The sequence below is a fragment of the Schistocerca nitens genome, chromosome 9, assembly GCF_023898315.1.
Source record: "Schistocerca nitens isolate TAMUIC-IGC-003100 chromosome 9, iqSchNite1.1, whole genome shotgun sequence".
In the NCBI taxonomy this organism is placed as follows: Eukaryota; Metazoa; Arthropoda; class Insecta; order Orthoptera; family Acrididae; genus Schistocerca; species Schistocerca nitens.
Window position 1 is genome coordinate 5,309,842 of NC_064622.1, and position 25,608 is coordinate 5,335,449.

The following is a 25,608-nucleotide window of genomic DNA, read 5'->3' on the forward strand; positions in this document are numbered from 1 at the left end:
TCCATAGGAAAGTGTTGCAGACGTAGGGGCGGGAGGAGGGCCACAAACAAGAAACAAAGGCATAAAGTCAGTTAGCTTCTGTCTACAGTGTGTTTCAGCACATCGCTGACCGTGTTTGAGGAATGATCGATCACACAAACAGTATAATTTTTTGCTGAGGAACACATACTTTTGGGCCGCCGTTTGTGAGTTATATGCACGGTCATGATGCGCACCGCTACCAAGAGAACTCCCCCGCAGATCCTAGTGATGGCGTTGTTTTGTGGTGTTGAACCAGTCCCGTCACTCAACTTGTTTGGCAGTGCTGTGTCTACTGTGACCTGCATCTTACCACTGTTGCATTTAGCTTGTGTTGTAATACTGTTACATTCACTGTCGTGCATCTTACTAGTCCTGAATTGAGATTTTCTTGCCGTTATTACTCTGTGAAATGTGGAATATGGATTTGATGAGCCCACTGATTTGATTATGTGTTACAATGAGGCGAAGAGAACTGGAAGGGCAGCTCTTGGTAACTGTGAAAATCGGTTTTTCTAACGGAAGTCACCCACATTACAGCACCTTGGCTGCACCCAGTGGTGCCCAAAAGAAACAAGGAGTTTGCGTCCTCAGCATGTCGGTGGCCGCAGGCGTGACGCGAGAACACCACATCGTGAGGGTGAATTGATACGTAGATTTTACAGTGAAACCTCAAGCATCACACCCCATGCTACGGGAACAGGTCGCGTATCTGTTTGGGGAGTATTACAGGAGCACAACTTACACGCATACCATCTTTAAAGGAGTCTTAGGACCAGCAGATTACCCACATCCAATGCAGTTTGTGTAGTGGTTTGTGCACCAAATAGTGAATACTGTTGCCTTACACATGTTGTTGTTGTTGTTGTGATCTTCAGTCCTGAGACTGGTTTGATGCAGCTCTCCATGCTACTCTATCCTGTGCAAGCTTCTTCATCTCCCAGTACCTACTGTAGCCTACATCCTTCTGCTTAGTGTAATCTCTTAGTCTCCCTCTTCGATTTTTACCCTCCACGCTGCCCACCAATACTAAATTGGTGATCCCTTGATGCCTCAGAACATTTCCTACCAACCGATCCCTTCTAGTCAACTTGTGCCACAAACTCCTCTTCTCCCCAGTTCTATTCAATACCTCCTCATTAGTTATGTGATCTACCCATTTAATCTTCAGCATTCTTCTGTAGCACCACATTTCGAAAGCTTCTATTCTCTTCTTGTCTAAACTATTTATCGTCCACGTTTCACTTTCATACATGGCTACACTCCATACAAATACTTTCAGAAACTACTTCCTGACACTTAAGTCTATACTCGATGTTAACAAATTTTTGTTCTTCAGAAACGCTTTCCTTGCTGTTCCAGTATACATTTTATATCCTCTCTACTTCGACCATCATCAGTTATTTTGCTCCCCAAATAGCAAAACCCCTTTACTACTTTAAGTGTCTCATTTCCTAATCTAATTCCCTCAGCATCACCCGACGTAATTCGAGTACATTCCATTATCCTCGTTTTGCTTTTGTTGATGTTCATCTTATACCCTCTTTTCAAGACACTGTCCATTCCGTTCAACTGCTCTTCCAATTCCTTTGCTGTCTCTGACACAATTACAACGTCATCGGTGAACCTCAAAGTTTTTATTTCTTGTCCATGGATTTTAATAGCTACTCCGAACTCTTCTTTTGTTTCCTTCACTGCTTGCTCAATATACAAATTGAATAACATCGGGGATAGGCTACAACCGTGTCTCACTCCCTTCCCAACCACTGCTTCCGTTTCATCCCTCGACTTTTATAACTGCCATCTGGTTTCTGTACAAATTGTAAATAGCCTCTCGCTCCCTGTATTTTACCCTTGCCACCTTCAGAATTTGAAAGAGAGTATTCCAGTCAACATTGTCAAAAGCTTTTTCTAAGTCTACAGAAGCTAGAAACGTAGGTTTGCCTTTCCTTAATCTTTCTTCTAAGATAAGTCGTAGGGTCAATATTGCCTCACGTGTTCCAACATTTCTACGGAATCCAAACTGATCTTCCCCGAGGTCGGCTTTTATCAGTTTTTCCATTCGTCTGTAAAGAATTCGCTTTCGTATTTTGCAGCCGTGACTTATTAAACTGATAGTCCGGTAATTTTCACATCTGTAAACACCTGCTTTCTTTGGGATTGGACACGCCGGCCGAAGTGGCCGTGCGGTTAAAGGCGCTGCAGGCTCAAATGGTTCAAATGGCTCTGAGCAGTATGGGACTCAACTGCTGTGGTCATAAGTCCCCTAGAACTTAGAACTACTTAAACCTAACTAACCTAAGGACAGCACACAACACCCAGCCATCACGAGGCAGAGAAAATCCCTGACCCCGCCGGGAATCGAACCCGGGAACCCGGGCGTGGGAAGCGAGAACGCTACCGCACGACCACGAGATGCGGGCAAAGGCGCTGCAGTCTGGAACCGCAAGACCGCTACGGTCGCAGGTTCGAATCCTGCCTCGGGCATGGATGTTTGTGATGTCCTTAGGTTAGTTAGGTTTAACTAGTTCTAAGTTCTAGGGGACTAATGACCTCAGCAGTTGAGTCCCATAGTGCTCAGAGCCATTTGGGATTGGAATTATTATATTCTTCTTGAAGTCTGAGGGTATTTCGCCTGTCTCATACATCTTGCTCACCAGATGGTAGAGTTTTCTCAGGACTGGCTCTCCCAAGCCCGTCAGTAGTTCCAATGGAATGTTATCTACTCCCTGGGCCTTGTTTCGACTCAGGTCTTTCAGTGCTCTGTCAAACTCTTCTCCTATTTCACCTTCACCTACATTTTCTTTCATTTCTAAATTATTGTCCTCAAGAGCATCGCCCTTGTTTAGACCCTGTATATACTCCTTCCACCTTTCTGCTTTCCCTTCTTTATGTTATTGTCCACAAATCATGGCGTCACAGGTACTGCTCTATGACATGGTGCATTGTCGTGCTGGTACGAACAGTCATCGTCACCCAAATTTTCCTCTACTATACAAAGTACAAGACTGGCTATCCCAAGGCTGTCATTAGTTGTAATGGAATGTTGTCTACCCCGGGGGCCTTGTTTCGACTCAGGTCTCTGTCAAACTCTTCACGCAGTATCATATCTCCCATTTCATCATCTACATCCTCTTCCATTTCCATAATATTGTCTTCAAGTACATCGCCCTTGTGTAGCCCCTCTATATACTCCTTCGTCTTACACATACACATGTTTTATTTGCAGATGAGGCCTTCTTGTGGATATTTTAACAGCAGGAACAGCCACATCTGGGTCCGTGAGAAACCGCATGCGTTTGCTGTTAGATCGCGCCAACAAAAGTTCTCCGTAAACATGTGGGCGCGAACTGCGGATAACCATCTTCTAGGACCTGCAGTGCTGCCACCTAGGTTGACTGGAGCAGCTTACTGACAGTTGCTGTACACCACACTTCCGAGAAGTGTTGGGTAGTCTGTCTCTTACTCTGTGCAGAGCGCCACCACACTTCAGTACTGATGTGCGAGCACAGCTAAATGTCGATTTTGAGGAACACTGCAGAGGACAAGGAAGAGCTGATGCGTGGCCATCGCATTCGTCTAACTTGACGCTCCGTGAGTAATTCCTTTCGGGACACGTCAAGAGTATGGTTTACACTGAGGTGGTGTAAGTGCTGGGGTAGTGGTACGCACGTACACAGACGGCGGCGGTATCGCGTATGCAGGGTACAAAAGGGCTGTGCGTAGGCGGAGCTGTCGTCTGTGATAAGGCGATTCATGTGAAAAGGTTTCCGACGTGATTAGGTCGCTCGACGGAAATTAACAGACTCGGAATGCGTAATGGTAGTTGCAGACAGGCGCGTGGGCATTACGTTTTGCAAATCGTTAGGTAGTTCTATATTCCGAGGTCGACAGTATCGAGAGTACCGAGAACACCATTGTCCAGATATCTCGTCTCACCACGGACAGCGCAGTGGCCGACGGACTTCACTTAACGACCGAGAGCAGCGCCGTCTGCGTAGCGTTGTCAGTAGTAATAGACAACCAACACTGAAAGAAGTAACCGCAGAAATCAATGTAGGACGTACGGCGAACGCATCCGTCAGGACAGAGCGGCGATGCCGGCCGGGGTGGCCGAGCGGTTCTGGGCGCTACAGTCTGGAACCACGTGACCGCTACGGTCGCAGGTTCGAATCCTGCCTCGGGCATGGATGCGTATGATGTTCTTAGTTAGGGTTAAGTAGTTCTAAGTTCTAGGGGACTTATAACCTCAGAAGTTAAGTCCCATAGTGCTCAGAGCCGTTTGATTTGAACAGTGCGGCGATATCTGGTGTTTTAATGGACGGCTGGAAAACAAAATTGAAGAAGTGATGGGAGAAGACCAGTTTGGCTTCAGGAAAGGAAAACGGACCAGAGACGCTATTCGCATCATGAGGATATTGTCAGAGACAGTTGTGGCCGTTAACGAAGAAGTTTTGTTTTATAGACTGGCAAAAGGCCTTTGACAGAGTCAATTGGAATATATTGATGAGCATCCTTAAGGAAATAGGAATCAACTGGAGAGATCGGAGACTTATAAGGAACTTGTACCTAGGACAAAGGGTAAAGGTACTACTGAACTATGGAGAAACGAACAGTGTGGAAATAGGAAGGGGAGTGAGACAAGGATGTTGTCTGTCGCCAAGTCTCTTCAACCTGTATGGAGAAATGCTGGCGAGAGAAGGGCTGAAAGGATGCGCAAACTTCAGAGTAGGACGACGTCTCACCAACACCATCAAGTATGCAGACGACCTGGTAGTGCTCGCCAAAAATCAGAGACAGCTGCAACACATGATGAACAATTTGGTGGAAACGGGAAGAAAATACGGCATGGAAATCAACATCGAAAAATCAAAAGCGATGCGCATATCAAAACGTGAGAAACACTTGAAGATAACTGTTGACAATCGGGAACTGGAAAATGTGAATCAGTTCAAGTACCTTCGGAAGTTTTATCACAAAGGATGCCCACTGCGCCAACGAAATCCGAGCAAGAATCACCATGGCCAAAGCTGCTGACCAGCAAGTTGAGTTTGGCATTGAGGAAAAAACTGATAAATTACTACATTTGGAGCATTTCACTGTATGGAGCAGAGAGATGGACCATGAGAAAGAAGGAGAAAAAATACTTAGAGAGCTTTGAAATGTGGTGCTGGAGGAGAATGGAAAAGATCAAGTGGACAGATCGCATAAAAAATGACGATGTACTGCGAAGAGTAGAAGAGAAGAAAAAAATGGTTCAAATGGCTCTGAGCACTATGGGACTCAACTGCTGAGGTCATTAGTCCCCTAGAACTTAGAACTAGTTAAACCTAACTAACCTAAGGACATCACAAACATCCATGCCCGAGGCAGGATTCGAACCTGCGACCGTAGCGGTCTTGCGGTTCCAGACTGCAGCGCCTTTAACCGCACGGCAGAAGAGAAGAGAAGAGAAGAGAAGTATTCTGCGTACAATTCTTCAGAGAAAGGCCAACTGGATTGGACATGTACTTAGACACGAGGGACTCATACATGATGTCATCGAAGGGAAACTCTGAGGAAACGCAGGACGAGGAAGAAGAAGAATTCAACATCTGGACGACATGAAAGATGGAAGGAGATACAACAGACTGAAGGAAGAAGCTGAAGACAGGGAACAGTGGAATCACAAATTCTCCGCCACTAGGCAGAATACTACGTAACAATAATAACGGACTATGGCAGCAGACGACCGATCCGAGCGCCTTTGGTAGCAGCACCACAGCCGCTGTAGCACCTCTCCTGGGCTCGAGATCATACCGGCTGGACTGTAGACGACTGGGAATGGTAGTCTGGTCACATGAATCCCAGTTTCAGTTGATAAGAGCTGATGGTAGGGTTCGAGAGTCGTACAGATCACGCGAAGCCGTGAATCCAAGTTGTCAACAGGGCAATGTGCAACCCGATGTTGGCTCCATAATGGCGTGGCCTGTGTTTACATGGGACGGGCTGGGTCCTCTGGTCGAAGTGTGTACCGATCATTGACTGGACATGGTTGTTGTTCGGATACTTGGAGACCATCCACGTCACGTTCCAAGGCAAGGATCGAATTTTTATGGATGGCAATGCGCTATGACACCGGGCCACAATTGTTCGCGACTGGTTTTAAGAACATTCTGTAGAGTTCGAGCGAGTGATTTGGCCACCCAGATCTCCCGACACGAATCCCATCGAACATTTATGGGACGCAATCGAGAGGGACGTTCGTGCACAAAATCCAGGCACTGGAAACACTTTCGCAATTATGGACGGCTATAGACGCAGCATGAATAACCGATGAAAGGATAACTTTCCAAGACGGGGCGTGGAATGTCAGAAGCCTGACCGTGGTAGAGAAGGTAGGAAACTTGAGAAGGGAAACGGAAAGGCTCAATCTAGACATAGCAGGGGCCAGTGAAGTGAAATGGAAAGATGACGAGGATTTCTGGTCAGATGAGTATAGGGTAATATCAACAGCAGCAGAAAACGGTAAAACGGGAGTAGGATTCGTTATGAGTAGGAAGGTAGGGCAGAGAGTGTGTTAATGTGAACGGTTATCATCAGAATCGACAGCAAACAAACACCGACAACGATAGTTCAGATATACATGCCGACGTCGCAAGGTGAAGATGAAGAGATACCGAAAGTATATGAGGATATTGAAAGGATGATACAGTATGTAAAGGGAGATGAAAACATGTGGGGGACTGGAATGCTCTTCTTGGGGAAAGAGTAGAAGAAAAGGTTACAGGAGAATATGGGCTTGGGACAAGAAATGAGGGAGGAGAAAGGCTGATTGAGTTCTGCAATGCATTTCAGCTAATAACAGCGAATACTCTGTTCAAGGATCACAAGAGGATGAGGTATACTTGGGAAAGGCCTTGTGATAGGGGAAGATTTCAGTTATGTTACATCATAGTCAGGCAGAGATTCCGAAATCAGATAGCGGATTGTAAGGCGTATCGAGGAGCAGATATAGACTCAGATCACAATATAGTATTGATGAAGAGTACGCTGGAGTTCAAGAGATTAGTCAGGAAGAACCAATACGCAAAGAAGTGGGATACGGAAGTACTACAGAATAAGCTTGAAGGTCTTAAGGCTGTAGATACAGCAACAAAGAGAAGCTCAGTGGACAGTACAGCTGAAGAGGAATGGACATCTCTAAAAAGGGTAATCACAGAAGTTGGAAGGAAAAAAAAGGCGCAAAAAAGGTAATTGCGAAGAAGTCATAGGTAACAGAAGCAGTACTACAGTTGATCGATGAAAGAGGAAAGTACAAAAATCTTCAGGGAAATCTAGAAATACACAAATACCAGTCGCTGAGGAATGAAATAAAGAGGAAGTGCAGGGAAGCTAAGAGGAAATGGCTGCATGAAAAATGTGAAGAAATCGAAAAACAAATGATTATCGGAAGCATATGGGACCCAGCGTATGGGAAAGTCGAAACAACCTTCGGTGAAATTAAAAGCAAGGGTGGTAACATTATGAGTGCAACGGGAATTCATCTATGAAATGCAAAGGAGGGAGTGGATAGGTGGAAACAATACATTGAAGGTCTCTATGAGGGGGAAGATTTGTCTGATGTGCTAGAAGAAGAGACAGGAATCGATATAGAAAAGATATGGGACCCAGTGTCAGAATTTAAGAGAGCCTTGGACGACATGAAATCAAATATAACAGAAGGGATTGATAACGTTCCATCATAATTTCTAAAATCATTAGGGGAAGTGGCAAAGAAAAGACTATTCAGGTTGGTGTGTATAACGTACGAGTCTGGCGACATACCGTCGCCTTTCGCAAAAAATATCATCCACACAGTTCCGAAGACTCCAAAATCCGAGCCGGCCGGTGTGGCCGTGCGGTTAAAGGCACTTCAGTCTGGAACCGCGTGACCGCTACGGTCGCAGGTTCGAATCCTGCCTCGGGCATGGATGTGTGTGATGTCCTTAGGTTAGTTAGGTTTAATTAGTTCTAAGTTCTAGGCGACTGATGACCTCAGAAGTTAAGTCGCATAGTGCTCAGAGCCATTTTTCCAAAATCCGACGAGTGCGGGAATTCTAGCACAATCAGCTTAACAGTTCAAATATCCAAGATGCTTATAAGAATATTATACAGAAGAATGGAAAAGAAAATGAAGGTGTGTTAGATGACGATCAGCCTGTTCGCTTGGTCGGTCAATACAGGGATGGTTAACGACGGCTGTAGATGACGCTGTCGTCCGATGAAGTCCCATACTTGCTCGATGGCAGACAGATCTGGTGATCGAGCAGAACATGTCGACACTCTGTGCAGCATGTCGCGTTTCAAAAGCGGTATGTGTACGAGCGCTATCCTGTTGGAAATCACCCCCTCGTATTCTGTTCGTGAATGGCAGCACAACGGGTCGAGTCTTCAGACTGATGTACAAATGTGCCGTCAGGGAGCGTGGGAAGCCTGGCGGTTTGTAACAGTTCGTTGCGTCTCTGTGGTGCTCGCTGTTACTCGAATTGGTGCCGCAGGCTCAGTGCGATGCGCCGGAGCCATGCGCTGAACACGACGGTGTTCCCCCCCGGTAATGCCACACGGCCATCCGGAGCCCGGTCTTCGTGAGCACCACTGCCAGCATTCATGCATAGTGGCTGCATTCCTGCCAAATCTTTTTTGTGCCATATCTCGGAGGAACGTCCAGTCTGACCTCGTTCAAACTCAGTGAGCTTGCGATAATGGCGTCTTCGTCGTCTTAAAGGCATTTTCGACTAACTTCAACTCCAGTCTGAGAGGTAACAAACTCTCACCGCCGTTACAGCTCGTATTTACAGCAGACCTGATCTGCGCCACCACAGCGCCGCTCTTGTACGACTTGTGTGAAATTTGAATAGACGTCATCTTTCAGATGTAGAAACAAGTCTACAAGTTTCGTTTATCTCGCACAGTTTATTTTTGTTGGTGAGGATTTTTTTCGTTGGTGTAGTTTCCTTTCGTGTTCAGTTGTCAGTGGTAAGGCTGTGTTCCGTCTTAGTGGAAATGGGAACAACCAGAACGTAAGAATGTGAGCAACGCTGAAATCACATACTATAGTCGAGCACGAGAGAGACTCTCCAAATATTCATCCGTTTTGTACAGTTTCCCGGAAACAGATTAATGACTCATCCTTTTTTGCGGAAAAGACGGTAACAGGAATCTCGCAACTCAGTACACTGGCGGTGTAGCTTTTCTTTTTTTTCAAATTGCGAGAACATGTCGAAAATTTCATTTCTCAACAGGTCCGAGCACTACCGTATTGACACCTGAATGTAACAGCAGTTCTTAGTAGTGGATCGGCTGTACATTGGATATGGATCTCGCAATGGACCATTCGTCTCCAAAACCGTCTGCTCTCACGGTATGTAAAGTTTTTCTTTGTGGGGATTTGTGAAACACTCCATCTGTGGCCTCACCTACCAATAGCTTTGGGTGGACCGCGGTAGTGCATGGCAACAGTTCCAAATGGAGTAACTGCAGACTTTCAAAAAGTGTGGGATGAGACTGTGAGTATCGTCTGAATGTTTGTGGACCATCCGGCTGAGGGGCGCACTGAACACTTGTGAAAGGTTAGTGAAAACTTTTATCCGAAACGCATTTGTAAAAAGCACCCCAAGTTTGTGTGTGCATGCACATGAAACACACAGCCATTTAAAATGAGATGCAGCTTTTAAAAATAAATAGTTCGTGGTGCTATGTTTAACGTAAAATTTACCTCAGGCGTCTGTTGTCATTAATGTAGAACCGGGCCGGCCACTGTGTGCCAGATTTCACGCGGGCCACGGTTCGCTCCACCTGTCTCGGCTTCGGTCGCTCCTTACCGAAGTACTCGATACGGCGCGACACGTCGCTCAGTGCTGCGGTGTGTTTCACACGGTACCGCTCACTTCAGTTCGACAGACTCGTGGTGTCGGTGCTGCTTACCCTTTGCTATTTTGTTCACGGTATGAGGGACTTTCCCAGCTCCACTGAATGTTTGCACAAAAAGAGGCAGTCTAGCCATGTATGCTCACAAGCCTTTAAAAATCAATCGGAATGACAGAAGAGAGGGATGAGAATTCTCAGTACCTATTATGCAGGCGCGTTAGTGATGGGTACCACAAATTTGCTATGAAACGATATTACAATACCGTGCAGAAACAAAGAATTTGTTGACAACGGAAGGGCGTAAAATTTCAACGCTCGACACACCAGGATTCATTGTTCAGCAAATGAAGAAGCACTTTGCGCTAAATCAGCAAGCATGTAGCAGGTGAACAAGTTAGTTGTGCGAACAGTAAAATTTCTGAAGTTATACGCATTATTGCGCTGTCACTTGCAACAGTTTTCGATGGAAATGAAGAGTGTGGAGGCTTTGTGCATTACTGCAATGTACGTTGGTCAAGTCAAGCGCCATGCCTCGATAGATTTTTCCGATTTACAACTCATCGTTGTTGAATTTATGGAGGAAAAAGGAGTGCAGAAACGAAAGTTAGAGCATCCGGAATTAATTGCAGATCTCGCATTTTAAGTGGATTTAACTGCACACCGCCTACAGTAAGACATTACAAGGTCAGAAACAATTTCTTTCTGATTTGATGGGGATAAATTTAAAAGGAAAGTATCACTATAGAATGGACTAATTCTGACAAATGCAATGCATAATAAACGTAGTTTCGGTACGAGAATAGATGGCTACCTATTTTGTTTCGTCTCCTTGATTAAAGCAAGTCAGGTCAAATCAATAGACACATCAGATGTTCCCGTATCCAACATGACGCACTATTACTTGCAATGAACGACATTGATTTTGTCGTAAATGCGTTATAACACCACAACTCTGTGGATGATCATACATTATCTACGTATTTTGTGAAATTTGTTGTATTAGTTGTGGTGAATATTATTCTTGTAAATATGTTGTCAAGTTACAAACGCTATTTGTTATTTAAGAAGGAGAATGCGCATGGAATGGTAACATTTTGTAAGTAGACACGCTGGCCCAGTCAGGGAAAAGCTATTGTCAAAGAGTATAATAAATTGTAAATACAGTATCGCTGGGCATGCGAGCGCGCCAAAATTGTAGCAGTTCGAAGTCGCGAAGAGACTTTTTTGGTTGTTTGTGTGTATTCGCCGGTGTGGCTATGCCAAAGTGCTGAGATAAAAAGAAGTCTGTTTCCGAAGTGTGGAACAGTGAAAACTGAAATGGTTGTTTTGGTGGATGTTTAATATGACAAGCTATGTGTATGGAACGTGTTGGGCACAGTATAAATGCAGCAAGCATAATTCAAATAGTATCAAGAGTACTGAGGGCCCTTGTTATTGGCTATAGTACGGCAAGAAGATCAATATGTGCCCTACTTTACCGCTAAATGAAGCCGCTCGACAAACCAACGGCATCATAAAGTGAAGTAAGATCTAGACTTTTTTATAACCAGAAGTGTAATAGACTGACCAGCGTAGTTGGAATTTTATTGCTTGAATAACATTGTTGTAGTGCATATTATCACGTAAATAATTTTCCTCAGTCGTTAACCAAGAAGTATCCATCCCTTTGTACGAACCGAGATCAGAAAATGTATTGAAAATCTACATTAATTTATCAGGTTTTCAAAACATAATTTTTCCAACTTTTGGACAATTACATAATAATGAAATCTTTGGCTGTAGTATGAAAAATGTCAGAAATAGAATGATGGAAAAGCCAGTATTAATTCATTTGATAAAAATAAAGTATCTTTCGTAATAAAAACATCGTATTAAAACTTTACGTAACATGGGCGCTGAATTTCACTGTCAAAGCACAGTTTCTAATTTATTGCTTGTGGCATAATTTATAACTTTTATTACAAAGAAATATCAGAGTAACTGCTAGGTAAAGACAGTCCTTACCAATGAGTAAAGTCAAACAATCTTTCTGTTTGCTACAGTTACGACAGACAGTATTATGGTGAGTAACGCAACAAAAAGAATCTGTTGACATCCCGTAAACAATCTTACTTTAACTTATCTTTCAAAATTAATATAATATGTTGTATGTGTTTGCTATTTGATTATTATCTGACTACTGTGACATGTGTGGTGTGAAATACTTGAAAGTGTGCGTTAGGTACTGTTCCTACGTCATGACGCCAATAACTATTTTTACCTAAGATTGCTTACGAGTATAAAGTTCAGTTTCAATTTCATTATTCTTGTTCCGATGATGAACTATTTTTCCAAATTTTCCACTAACTACTGTTAATTAAAAATTAGTTTACGTAATAAAAATATGTAAAGTTAATCGAACTTCGTTTCTAATCGTCATTGCTAAAGTACTGAGCAGTGGCGATACGGTTACAACTTCATCCACTTCTCTCGGTTTTGCATTATTCTTCCGAGCAGATGCCTTTCCCCCATAGATTAGGGGATTTAGGTACACGGTCATACAGAAAAGCCTAATTAGCCCGAGAGGCAGGAGGATTAGGGGCGAGCGTAGGACAGGACTACGAGGGGTCGCTGGAGACTATAAAAATACTGGAAAACGATTAAGACGACAGCCCGCGATATGAAGGCAAGCCGGGTACGGTTTGGAGTGAGATCATTTCATACTGTCGTATGTCCATTGACTCCGTTTCATTTCCGTGAATTTAATTCAGCTGAAAAACAAGAAACGCACGTTTTAAAACAATATCAACAGCAAATTTTCAACGTACACGTCGTAAGGGCATAGTTGTCGATACCCTCAAGATGTATCGAATGTTACCCTCACCCATCTCTGCTGGACCGTCAAGGGACGAGAAGAGCTTTCGGCGCCTGCAAAAAAGGCGCGTAGACAGTCAGTCTGAAAGATCGGCCCGTGAGGTGAACAAACACGTGTCGGAGCGTGGCTCGTCGTTGGCGCGAATAGGAGCGCAAGGTATTTATTCCAGAACGTTAGAGAAGGTAAACTTCTTTGCCAAGATCGCTATAGTACACTTTATTCCCGATGACCGGTTTCGATAAGCACTGTTACCATCGTCAGCGTGACTATTGTGCAAAACAATTGTAGTATACAGTGTCGGGTGCAATATGAAACAAGAAAACACGAATTCTGCCTCATAACTGGCAGGTACGTAACAGACTAGAAGACTGATGGATCTTAATGTCAAAATTAAAACAACTATATGCACAGTATTCACCACGTAGATCTCTCTTAATGTCTCTCACGAAAGTGTACATCATTGCAGCAGTTAATGCTGAGCATTGCGAATCAATACATTTTTAATTACAGTGACCGAACGGAATTTAAGAGAGCAATGGGTAATTCGAGTGAAAATTTTAAATGGTGTGTGTCGTCAAGTTAACTGACTGGACTTGAGATCGATGCAGGATCTTTTTTCGTAAGCCGAAGATACCATTAACTGAAAGTTACTCATAAACTGTTTAATTTCAAAATCCCTTATTCAACGTAAGGTTTTAACTTAGTTAGTTATATTGCAGAATGGATGTAGCAGACTGAGAGAAAACGTGTCATATAGGCACGTGATTATGGAAGTTGTTACAGTGATACGTGTACTGCGACAGTAAGTTGTGCGGAAATTGTAACAACAAATTGTCTGATTCCCTGCAAATACAGCAGCTCAAGCAAATAAACATTTTATATGAAGAAAAAATAACAACCAGAAACGACCAGACAATTTATAATATCTAGCATTTAGTAAAAACATACAAGATACATCTTAAATACTTACAAAACCAGCCGTATTGGTATCGCTGCAAGTTAACGTGATGCGGATCTCGATCATGGACTGAAACAGAACATTCACATACTGGATTTAATTTCTTCACTCGTTTTATCCGTACACATGGGACGAGTATGGCATCATAGCACATGCCTGAAAATTATAAGGACAACGCCCTGAGAGAGAACGTTTTCAGAAGAATAAGAACCGATAGTTACCATTCAAAGACTGGAAGCTAGTGATGTAATTGATGCTCGTGTAGCTGATACAGGGGGTGGACGAAAACGTGGAAACACCAAAAACACAATACGTTACCATACCTAATACGGCGCATGAAACACGCTGGCATTCAGAACAACTTGCAGTCTGCTCGGGATGAGTAATACATGTGCCAGGCTGAGGTATCGATGATGAAAGTGAATAGCGATCGCGCACATTTCTCTGCAAACTATACAAGAAAGCCACAATAATGTTGAGATCATGTGACCGCGGTGACAGGGCGGGTTGCGACAAGTCAGTGTTGTGCTCGCAAAACCAGTCCTGGGCGACGTGACCTGTGTGAACAGGGCCCTGTCGTCTCTGAGCGCTGCGTCACCACGGGGGGACAAACGTTCTACCACGGGACGGGTCTATGTCTGATGAGCCAAAATTCTTACAGAATCCTTGGCAGTAATGGAAACTTGGATCAATGGATTACCGCGATGCGGCTACACAAATTGTCACCGAACCCCCGCTATGTTTTGCTCTTGGGACACGAACTCTGCCAGAAGTGGGAGAAGGTTGAAGCAAGACTCACTCAACGAAAGGAATTTCTTGCTTTTCTCCGTAGTCCAGGTTCTGTGACTTCGACATCACGTTTTCCTGTTACGAGAATTTGCATCACTTATGAGTGGTTTTAGAGTTTCTGTCCGGCCTGTAGTTCCCTATCTCTGGAACTCCCTTCGAGTTGGTTTGGTGTGACAGGGTTCAAGAGAGCGGCATCCAGTTCTACAGTAACTTTTGCAACTATTGTCCTCTTATTTTGCGTCACAATCCGCTTAAATGCCCATCTGTCACGATCACTCCACATACCCTTTTCCGATTTCCCTGTATGCGGTATAAATCTTCGATACGGCGCCTCTTAAAACACCAAACGCTTCCGCTGCCACGGTTATTCAAGAGCCAACTACACACATTAAAAAAACTTTTGCATCACCTCGGTTCCGAGAGTTCCACAACCAGTACAGAAAATCTGAATAGAGATCAACATAAACATCATTTCCGCCCTTTTTATTGCTCACGAAAACCACACATTGCATGTTGTACGACCATACAGCGACACCTCAGAGGTGGTGGTCAAGATTGCTGTACACACCGGTACCTCCAATACCCAGCAGCACGTCCTCTTACATTGATGCGTGTTGGTATTCGTCGTGGCATACTATCCACAAGTTCATCAAGGCATTGTTGGTCCAGATTGTCTCACTCCTCAATGGCGAATCGGCGTAGCTCCCTCAGAGTGGTTGGCGGGTCACGTCGACCATAAACAGTCCTTTTCAATCTATCCGAGGCATGTTCCATAGAGTTCATGCCTGGAGAACATGCTGGCCACTCTAGTACAGCCGTTACGGCGCCTTTCATGACCACCAGCGGCGTACGTCGGCCCCAAATAATGCCACCCCAAAACAACAGGGAACCTTCACCTTGCTGCGCTCGCTACACAGTGTGTGTAAGGCGTTCAGCCTGACCGGGTTGCCTCCAAACGTGTCTCCGACGATTGTCTGGTTGAAGGCATACGCGACACTGATCGGTGAAGAGAACGCGATGCCAATCATGAGAGGTCCATTCGGCATGTTGTTGGGCCCATCTGTACCGCGCTGCATGGTGTCGTGGTTGCAAAGACGGACCTCGCCATGAACGTCGGGAGTGAAGTCGCGCATCATGCAGCCCATTGCGCACAGTTTGAGTCGTAACACGACGTCCTGTGGCTGCACGAAAAGCATTATTCAACATGGTGGCTTTGCAGTCAGGGTTCCTCCGAGTCATAATCCTTAGGTAGCGGTCATCCACTGCAGTAGTAGCCCTTGGGCGGCCTGAGTGAGGCATGTCATCCAAAGTTCCTGTTTCTCTGTATCTCCCCCATGTCCGAACAACATCGTTTTGCTTCACTCAAAGACACCTGGACAATTCCCTTGTTGAGAGCCCTTCCTGGCACAAAGTAACAATGTGGTGGTGATCGAACCGCGGTATTGACCGTTTAGGCACGGTTGAACTACAGACAACACGAGCCGCGTACCTCCTTCCTGGTGGAATGGCTGCAACTGATCGGCTGTCGGGCTTCCTCCATCTAAAAATGGTTCAAATGGCTCTGAGCACTATGGGACTCAACATCTTAGGTCATTAGTCCCCTAGAACTTAGAACTACTTAAACCTAACTAACCTAAGGACATCACACACACCCATGCCCGAGGCAGGATTCGAACCTGCGACCGTAGCAGTCCCGCGGTTCCGGACCTTCCTCCATCTAATAGGCGCTGCTCATGCATGGTTGTTTACATCTGTGGGCGGGTTTAGAGACATCTCTGAGCAGTTAAGGGGACTGTGTCTGTGATACAGTATCCACAGTCGACGTCTGTCTTCACGAGTTCAAAAATGGCTCTGAGCACTATGGGACTTACCATCTATGGTCATCAGTCCCCTAGAACTTAGAACTACTTAAACCTAACTAACCTAAGGACAGCACACAACACCCAGCCATCACGAGGCAGAGAAAATCCCTGACCCCGCCGGGAATCGAACCCGGGAACCCGGGCGTGGGAAGCGAGAACTCTACCGCACGACCACGAGATGCGGGCCTTCTTCACGAGTTCTGGGAACCGTGGTGATGCAGAAACATTTCTGATGTGTGTATAAGAGCATCAATAATTGGCCAACGTTCGAATTTACTTAGCTCCGACATAATGAACTCACAACTACGCAGAATACTATTCTGAGCGCGACTGACGCTTGCGACTTAGTGAAGATATTGTAAAGATGCCGTTCGTGGTCAAATGCAACAGCGCAACCTGCAGGCGTCATTTACGTTCAAGTATTCATTCCTCGCGGTGTTTCCATATTTTTGTCCAGACCCCGTGTATGATTTTATGTACAGATGCATAAAAGATGTTTAGAACAGATTTGATATATCTTTCGTCTCATGGCGCTGCAATGTGGAAATAGTTGTGGAATATGGCAGGAAAATATAATGTGGATTACATACTGTACACGAGAAATTATACGTTCAGATTTAATATTGATTTGATAAATCCGTAGTGGCATTCTCCTCAAGGGTGTTGAACAGCGAGTATATTGTAAGAGACATGTTAATACATGCATACTAAACTGCATAAGGTAAATGCTAGTCAGCTGCGTCCAAGCCTTGTCAAATTAAAGGAACATGAAATATTAATTTATATCACTCTTAAGGTGTAGAGAAGGCAAATATTACACAATACTCACACTACGTTACATAATAAATATACACAAATCCACTGGTCATGCAGACGAATTTGTTAATGGAGTGGATGTAACTGGTCACAACAAGTTCTTCAGGCTTCTGTTAAGGTTCACTTTATAAGTAGCTTAACTTGGTTCTTTGCTGGGAAGATTTGTTAAAAAAAATACGTGTTCCTGAGTAATCTACATGTTCAAAGTAAGAGCAGTTTTTATGCCTTCGCCTGACACGTATCTACCATTTATAAACTTTGCTTCAAGATTACGCCTTTACTTGACTCAGAACCTGACAAGGGACATTCCTGAGTACATTTCCTACCACAGTTTTTATAGATTGGCGATGCAGTTTTTATTACGATATGACAACAGGTAACTCTACAGAAATGTGAACCATTTGCGACTTTATGAGATGTGGTTTCCGTAATGAGTCAGATCACTGAATTATGGTTTAGTTTTAATTTCAGTGTATTATTCGTGGTTTTATCACCTGCCGAAAACGATTTTACATTTTGCTTATCGTGGTTTTAGTAAGCACGTTTATGTTAGTGGGGGACATTCCATTACATGTGTGTTATAACATTTACATCAGCTAACAGATTCGCGACTGTTTAAACCTGTAATGTTACTCGTTTGATTTGGTATAAGGTATCTGATGATGGTTAGATCACAAACTGCTTGTATAAATAATTTTACCAGCGGCTCAAGGCGGTAATATGTCATTTTTCAAATATATAAGAGCTGCTGGCCACCATTTCATGAAAATATCTTAGGATATGCATCTTACACCAATGTTCAGTCGCCATTCTTTTTTTGTTTTGTTTTGGTCTATGTTACGTCCTTTCAAAATATGTAAAGTAAAGAGCTTGCAGTAGAACAGATATGTTTCACAGCATCGAAGACGAACAAGTGTTCATAGTTCTGAAAGTGTGCATCATAGAGCCCATGTTTATTAGAGCCTTTTTTCCCTCCTTTTGGTCCTTACGACTCAGACGTGCACCTGCTCATGTCGATGAGTTACGACTGCGTTCAGAAACTTCAGACTGCGTTCAGAGACCTTCTCACTTACGGTACTGAACTACCTGTGTTGACCAGAGGGATGCGATGCTCCTTTGTGTGCATACCCGGAGGAAGAGCCACTGCAGCGACTAGAGCCGCATTGAAATACGTGAAATGTATTCGCAGTTGCGAATACGAACAACAGACAGCTGTATAAGGGAATAACGACAGTGAGAATTTGTACCGGAACGGGACTCGAACCCAGATTTCCCGCTGTGCGCTAGCGGTCGGTTTAACGGCTTCGGCTACCCGGGTGCGACTCGCGGCCAGACCCGAACTCCCACATGCCGCCGCTCCTGTCCCGCGACGTGCAGTCGTACGTACGCACATCATGTACTCGCACTACCCGTACAGGGAAGGACATTTTAACTGAAAGTTGCTGCCTTGTATAGCCAGATAAAGACAATATTGCACTGCCTGTGTTGTCAAGAGGGACGATGCGACGTCCCTTCCGGCGTGCATGCACGTAGAAATTTCCGTTGTTGTCATTCCCTTACACAGTGTGATGAAAAGTATCCGGACACCCCGAAAAACGTATCTTTTTCATATCAAGTTCATTGTGTTGCCACCTACTCCCAGGTACTCCATATCAGCGACCTCAGTAGCCATTAGACATCGTGAGAGAGCAGAATGGGGCGCTCCGCGGAACTCACGGACTTCGAACGTGGTCAGGTGACTGGGTGTCACTTGTCCCATACGTCTGTACGCGAGATTTCCACACTTCTAAACATTCCTAGGTCCACTGTTTCCGACGTGATAGTGAAGTGGAAACGCGAAGGGACACGTACAGCACAAAAGCGTACAGGCCGACCTCGTCTGTTGACTGACGGAGACCGCCGACAGTTGAAGAGGGTCGTAATGGGTAATAGGCAGACATCTATCCAGACCATCACACAGGAATTCCAAACTGCATCAGGATCCACTACAAGTACTATGACAGGCGGGAAGTGAGAAAACTTGGATTTCGTGCTCGAGCGGCTCTTCATAAGCCACACATCACGCCGGTAAATGCCAAACGACGCCTCGTTTGGTGTAAGGAGCGTAAACATTGGACGACTGAACAGTGGAAAAGCGTTGTGTGGAGTGACGAATCACGTCACACAATGTGGCGATCCGATGGCAGGGTGTGGGTATGGCGAATGCCCGGTTTACGTCATCTGCCAGCCTGTGTAGTGCCAACAATAAACTTCGGAGGCGGTGGTGTTATGGTGTGGGCGTGTTTCTCACGAAGGGGCTTGCGCCCCTTGTTTTGCGTGGCACTGTCACAGCACACGCCTACATTGATATTTTAAGGACCTTCTCGCTTCCCACTGTTGAAAGGCAATTCGGAGATGGCGATTGCATCTTTCAACACGATCGAGCACCTGTTCATAATGCACGGCGTGTGGCGGAGTGGTTACACGACAATAACATCCCTGTAATGGACTGGCGTGCGCAGAGTCCTGACCTGAATCCTACAGAATGTTTTGGAACGCCGACTTCGTGCCAGGCCTCACCGACCGACATGAATACCTCTCCTCAGTGCAGCACTCCGTGAAGAATGGGCTGCCATTCCCCAAGAAACCTGACTGAACGTATGCCTGCGAGAGTGGAAGCTGTCATCAAGGCTAAGGGTGGGCCAACACCGTACTGAATTCCAGCATTACCGATGGAGGCGCCACGAGCTTGTAAGTAATTTTCAGCCAGGATCCGGATACTTTTGATCACGTAGTGTGCAACTGATGGTCGTTTGCATTCTCAACTACGAATGCGCTTCATGTTTTCCATACAGGCTGTAGTCGCGCCAGCACATGTTCCTTCGGACCTGCAGACTTGTCTGAGGGAACACTGCCTCGTTCCTCTGAACAACGCAGGCACTACTATACTGTGTTTATCCGCCGGTTCCAGACAGTGACTTTCAGTTAAAATGTCCTCCCACGTACGGGAACGGCTCGCGCGAAGTGGGAAATCCGGTTTCGAGTTGCCAAGGAGTACAAAAATATTTGCCACCTGGTGGAGTCGAGCCTGCGACCCTTTCAATGCGAAATCCGATCTCTTACCACTTTTTTTGTTTATTTCATTTCGTTCGTTGTCGTTCGTTGCATTTGTTCGGGTCGGACGTCTTCTGACACCCGTTCAAGTTCATTGACGATCCGTTAATTCAGTTCCTTTTACTTCCTAACCGCTGGGTCATTTGCAGGTACCACTTGGGGCACTTTGTCTCACCACGCCCTACGAGTTCCACGAATTTGGACGAATTCGGCGATGACGAGTAGGCGTACTCTCCTCGTGAGTGGCGAGCCGAGTGTTGCTTAACCTGCAATATTATTTTCGGCGTGAGTTTCATGTTCTATTGTCCGTTGACTTGGTGTATACCGTTTTGCGTAATTTTATATTTGGTGTTTGTTTACATCTGCTCTGTTTGTTTTGTAGTAAAGTGGCCGGGTAGCGTGGTCTGCTTTCCTAATTTTTAAGACAGGCAGTCACCAGTAAAAAGCTGACCTCGATGGATATGCGAATCAGCGGCCTTACTGCAGAGAAACAGACCGTAATTCTTTTACTGGTTTCAGTCACTGAAGCTTGTTAAGCTTGGAAATTATCTTTTAATTAAAGATCGTTGAAATTCCTTGCAGACTGCTTCCGTAACTGGTCTCAGTAGTAGTAAATTTTGTTTCGATATTGGTTGAATTGTGTAAGCGTAACTGATTTTCGCTTGCTAATGTCTTTTTTTTTTTAAAAAAAAATAATCTGTATTAAGATTTACTTGAAGGCTGTTTTTTTATTTTTTCAATTGTGTCAAATTTCCTTTGCGGACACCAGTGGTAAATAAAACAAAATTTGTACTGTAATGATTTTACTTTCTGCCGCCCATTACCTTACCACTCCCAGCTCCATGTACTGCTGTCACCTTTCAACTGCTATCCCTGAGGTTTGTCGGTGGAGTTCTGGTACACGCTGTGTAACTTTGCTGTATAAAAACACACGACTTTTCTCACTTAGACTAACTTATGACTATGGCTAGAAGGTGGAAGTCAAAGAATAGACCCTGCCAAGGGCGGGACAAACACTGAAGAGGGAGTGTATATTTTATTCACATAGCCGACTTGATTTCAGGGGGTAGATATTCTTGCCCCAATCTTTTAATCAAATATCGACCAGGGAAAGTGTCCTCCGGATAACAGAAGTAGGCGCTTTTGTATAGTGGGTTTTGGTGATAAAAGGCTGTTGCTTTCCATTCTTTTATGATGTAAATTCTTCGACTCCCAGGCCCTGAAAGTCAACAGCGCACTGCGAATTACCGGATCTGATGCAGAGATCATTTTCTCTTCATAACTGGCAAACTCCTCCTTGACGACGAGTTTCAGCATGCTGGCGGCCTCATCGAAGACCACGTCGATGTAGTCGGACGGGCTGTCGACAGCGAAGGCGGTCACCTCCTTGGTGGTGAGCACCAGATACTCTGCCTGGGCTGGCGCGGTGTCCGCGAGGTCGCCCACGTACCTGGACGCATTGAGGGCGCTATTCCAACTGGAGCTGGAGACTGGTTCGCCCTCAAACAGCAGGTCGCAGTTAGCTGCAACAGTCACAAAATAGTGCCAGGTGAGTTCCTGCAACCATAACATGCCGTCTTGTTGCTCCAAATATACAGGGTGTTCCACAAGTACACCGACAAACGTGGGGGATGCAGAAAGTTTCTTGAGGAACAAAATGAGGATAGGAACCCGTGCAGCGAAACGTCATCCAACGATGCTATAGAGCACAGAAGCTACAGGGCTGGCTCCTGTATATGTACAGTATGTATACATATACAGGGAGGTACCGTGATGATGTTACGGACTTTCAGAACAATGGAGAAGGTTAAATGTATTAATCTGAGGCAGTGGACCCTGGCCTGAAAAGGAACGAGTCGAAAGTTGTAAGAGAAAATCCTTTTGATAGATCTGACAGTGAAATACATGTACAGATACTGTTGTTGCTAAGATTGTAGGGTAGGTAACTTTCAGAGATGGTAGTATGGACCAAAACAAGAAAATATGTTCGGTAAGCATGGGATCTAAAATCCACACCTGAAGAGCTATGACCACTTGCTCATCCTCACTACTGTGGAACACTTCTCCTCAATTGAACAACTGCATAGCCCTTAAGGTATACAATTTAGAGCCCGTATTTACTGGACTTTTTTTTCCTTGGTTTTATCTATACTACCAACTCTGAAAGTTGCCTGCCCTATAATCTTATCAACAACAGTACCGGTACATGTCAGAGGTGCCAGAACGATTTTCATCTTGTTCGTTTCCAGATCAGGGTCCTTTATCTCAAAATGATACATTTACCGTTCTCCATCATCCCCGAAAATTTGTAACATCATCAGAGAATCAATCTGTGTATACTTACATGAGCAGACGCCGTCACCTACAACTTGGACCCTCTGTAGCGTCGCTGGATGACGTTTCCTGACGCGTCAAGACTCCTCCTAGGTCCACTGGAAGTTTGTCGCTGTATTTTTGAAACGCCGTGTGTATATGTATAGGTTGCTGAGGGTAAAAGTGCTGATCTTTCTGTTGATCACAATATTACATCAGTGTTTACTTCTTTTGCAGACTAATAATTATAGCTATTCCTAGCTGTATGTTTTTCGGTTAGTTAGTACCTCTGGCACGAGTGAGCCAGTAATGTTTACTTTGCCCTGGGCAGCGGAGCCGGTGTGATGTTATGGATGCGTAAACGGAAAACGGATAGCCTATACTGACAGGCGCAGAGCAGTTCGCGGCTCAGTTAGGATTACGCAGGTAACCACAGGTAGTGAATTATGTGAGGTGTCTGTAGAAAGACTGCTAGACACAGAGAAAGGGAAAAATACTATCACACTGAAGTAGGTTGACCGTCAATTGGAAGACGGCAAACAGGGCAAAGGAACGTTGATTTTTATTTATGGCCATGGGAAGAAACCTAAAGAAAGAAAACTAAATTGCTGATAAAATACTTTCCCAAATCTAGACACTGAAAGCAACTGATTATGGATGGGAGAGGATACTGGCCGCAAAATTTTCGGAGGAATCACCTCCATTTCTCTACAAGCTATGACAATGTTACAGGTAAAGTTTTTTTTCACGTTGTCCGTTGTCTGTAAGAACTCACTCGCCCATCGGGAAGGATTTTGTACTCTTTGTTTTATTGTGACGTAACAATATGCAGAGCGGTAGCGGCTCCAAGTAATACTGTTTAATACTAGCGGGCTACGGCCTCAGGTGGCGTGGCGGTGGGTGGCCGCTGGCGAGCTCGCTTCCACGTGAGACACATGCGCCACCTGCGTCAAAAAATTAAATGGCAGAAGCCACAGTTTTAGCGGTGTGTTTTCTCTTATGTTATTAAGTGCTGCAGCTTAATAAACCAGCAAATTTATGAACTAACAAGTTCATCGCTATTAGTGGTAACCGCACCCGACTGTGACTGGTATCCACCATCTAACCTAACGATAAGGTTCCTTCCCGGCCTGGAAATATTAACTAAAGTAAATTTGTTTATCTGCTGTGACCGTGAGCATATAACGACGAGAAAGTAAGGTTCAGATCTTACAAGGTCAGCACCAGCGGCTGACAGTTTGTATTCGTTCATTTATTTATTTACACGTCAAGTTCCGTAGGACCAAATTGAGGAGCAAATCTCCAAGGTCATGGAACGTGTCAGTACATGAAAATACAACATAAAAGTAATAACAGATAATAAAGGCAATATGCTGTTCTTCTCCCATTACTAAATTGACGATTATTTGATGCTTCCGGATGTGTCCCGTCAATTGATCCCTTCTTTTAGTCAAGTTGTGCCATAGATTTCTTCTTTCCCCAGTTCGGTTCAGTACCTTCTCATTGCTTATTTGATGTACACATATAATTATCAACAATCTTTTTTCCAAAGCATCCATTCTCTTCGTGTCTCAACTACTTCTTGTCTACCTTTCATTTCCGTAAAAGGCTACACTCCATACTAAAGCTTTCAGTAAAGACGTCCTAAGACTTTAATTTACATTTGGCGTTAGCAAACTTCTCTTTTTCAGAAAGTTTTTTGTTCACTCTGTGTACGTCGGCAGTCGTCAGTTCATTTCGTACCCAAATAGCAAAACTCCTCCTTTACTTAGTGCCGGCCGCGGTGGTCTAGCGGTTCTAGGAGCGCAGTCCGGAACCGCGCGACTGCTACGGTCGCAGGTTCGAATCCTGCCTCGGGCGTGGATGTGTGTGATGTCCTTAGGTTACTTAGGTTTAAGTAGTTCTAAGTTCTAGGGGACTTATGACCACAGATGTTAAGTCCCATAGTGCTCAGAACCATTTGAACCATTTTTTGAACTACTTAGTGTCTCATTTCCTAATTTAATTCTATCAGTTTAATTCGATTATATTCTATGACCGTTCACTACATTTGCTGATAATCATCTTACAACCTCTTTTCAATGCCCTTCCAAGTCCTTTGCCGTCTCTGACAGAATGACAATGTCATCGGCAAATGTAAAGTTATTGTATCCATCCCATGAACTTTAATTCTCATTCCAGGCTACAAGCCAGTCTCACTCCCTTCTCAACCACTGATTTCCTTTCGTGACCTTCTACATCTACATCCATACTCCGCAAGCCACTTGACGGTGTGTGGCGGAGGGGCGACTCTTGTAACTACAGTCTGGTTTCTGTACAAGTTGTATGTAACTATTTGTTCTCTATATTTTACCCGGGCTACCTTGAGAATCTCAAAGAGTCTCTTCCAGCCATTTTTAAATGATTCTTGGTGAAACATTGTATATTGTATAAACTAAACGAAACACTTTTTTCCTTTATTCCACAAAACTTTATTATTATTCTTATTATTACTATTATTATTATTGTTATACGCTCTAGGTTTCGGATTATAAGCCCATTTTCTAAAACACAACTGATTCTAAAGATGTGAACCATACAAATATAAGCACATATCAAATTCTAAATCTATCAGTTCTTGACTCTAACTATAAAAGTTATCTCTTCTGACAATTTTGTTACTGTTAACATTGTTATTCTACAATATACAACAATAACTGAATAAATATACACCGGAGGTGAGCTATGTGCATAGGAATGGGTGTTTGTGTCATTATCTATTTATGAATGAAGGCATCAAGGTTCTTCTCCTATGTAGAGGTTGTAAGATTGTCTAAAAGAGGTGATTAATTGCTTTGCTCATTCAGTAATAGATATGGGGATACTGAGCTGTGGTGTAGATACTATCGATTCCTGTCTTTGTGGGGTTATGGTCTTTGACCCGTTGCCGGCTGTTTGGCGCGCAGGCGTCTCGCAGGAGGACAGCCAGATGCGAGCTGGTGTGTAAAGGCGTGACCATGCTCTCCGTCTAGAGAAGA

General features: G+C 44.4%; 1 protein-coding gene across 39 annotated transcripts in view; it reads right to left on the reverse strand.

The window, feature by feature from the left end:
- LOC126203575 (mucin-2-like) overlaps positions 1-25,608 on the reverse strand; it is a 366,840-nt gene that overhangs the window by 249,996 nt on the left and 91,236 nt on the right. For all 39 annotated transcript variants that reach the window (XM_049937906.1, XM_049937910.1, XM_049937908.1 and 36 more), the window contains exons 2-3: positions 21,527-21,801; positions 13,731-13,787 (exon numbers count right to left, since the gene is read on the reverse strand). In XM_049937906.1, the coding sequence (XP_049793863.1) occupies positions 13,731-13,787; positions 21,527-21,801 (332 nt within the window). The remainder of the gene's footprint in view (positions 1-13,730; positions 13,788-21,526; positions 21,802-25,608) is intronic.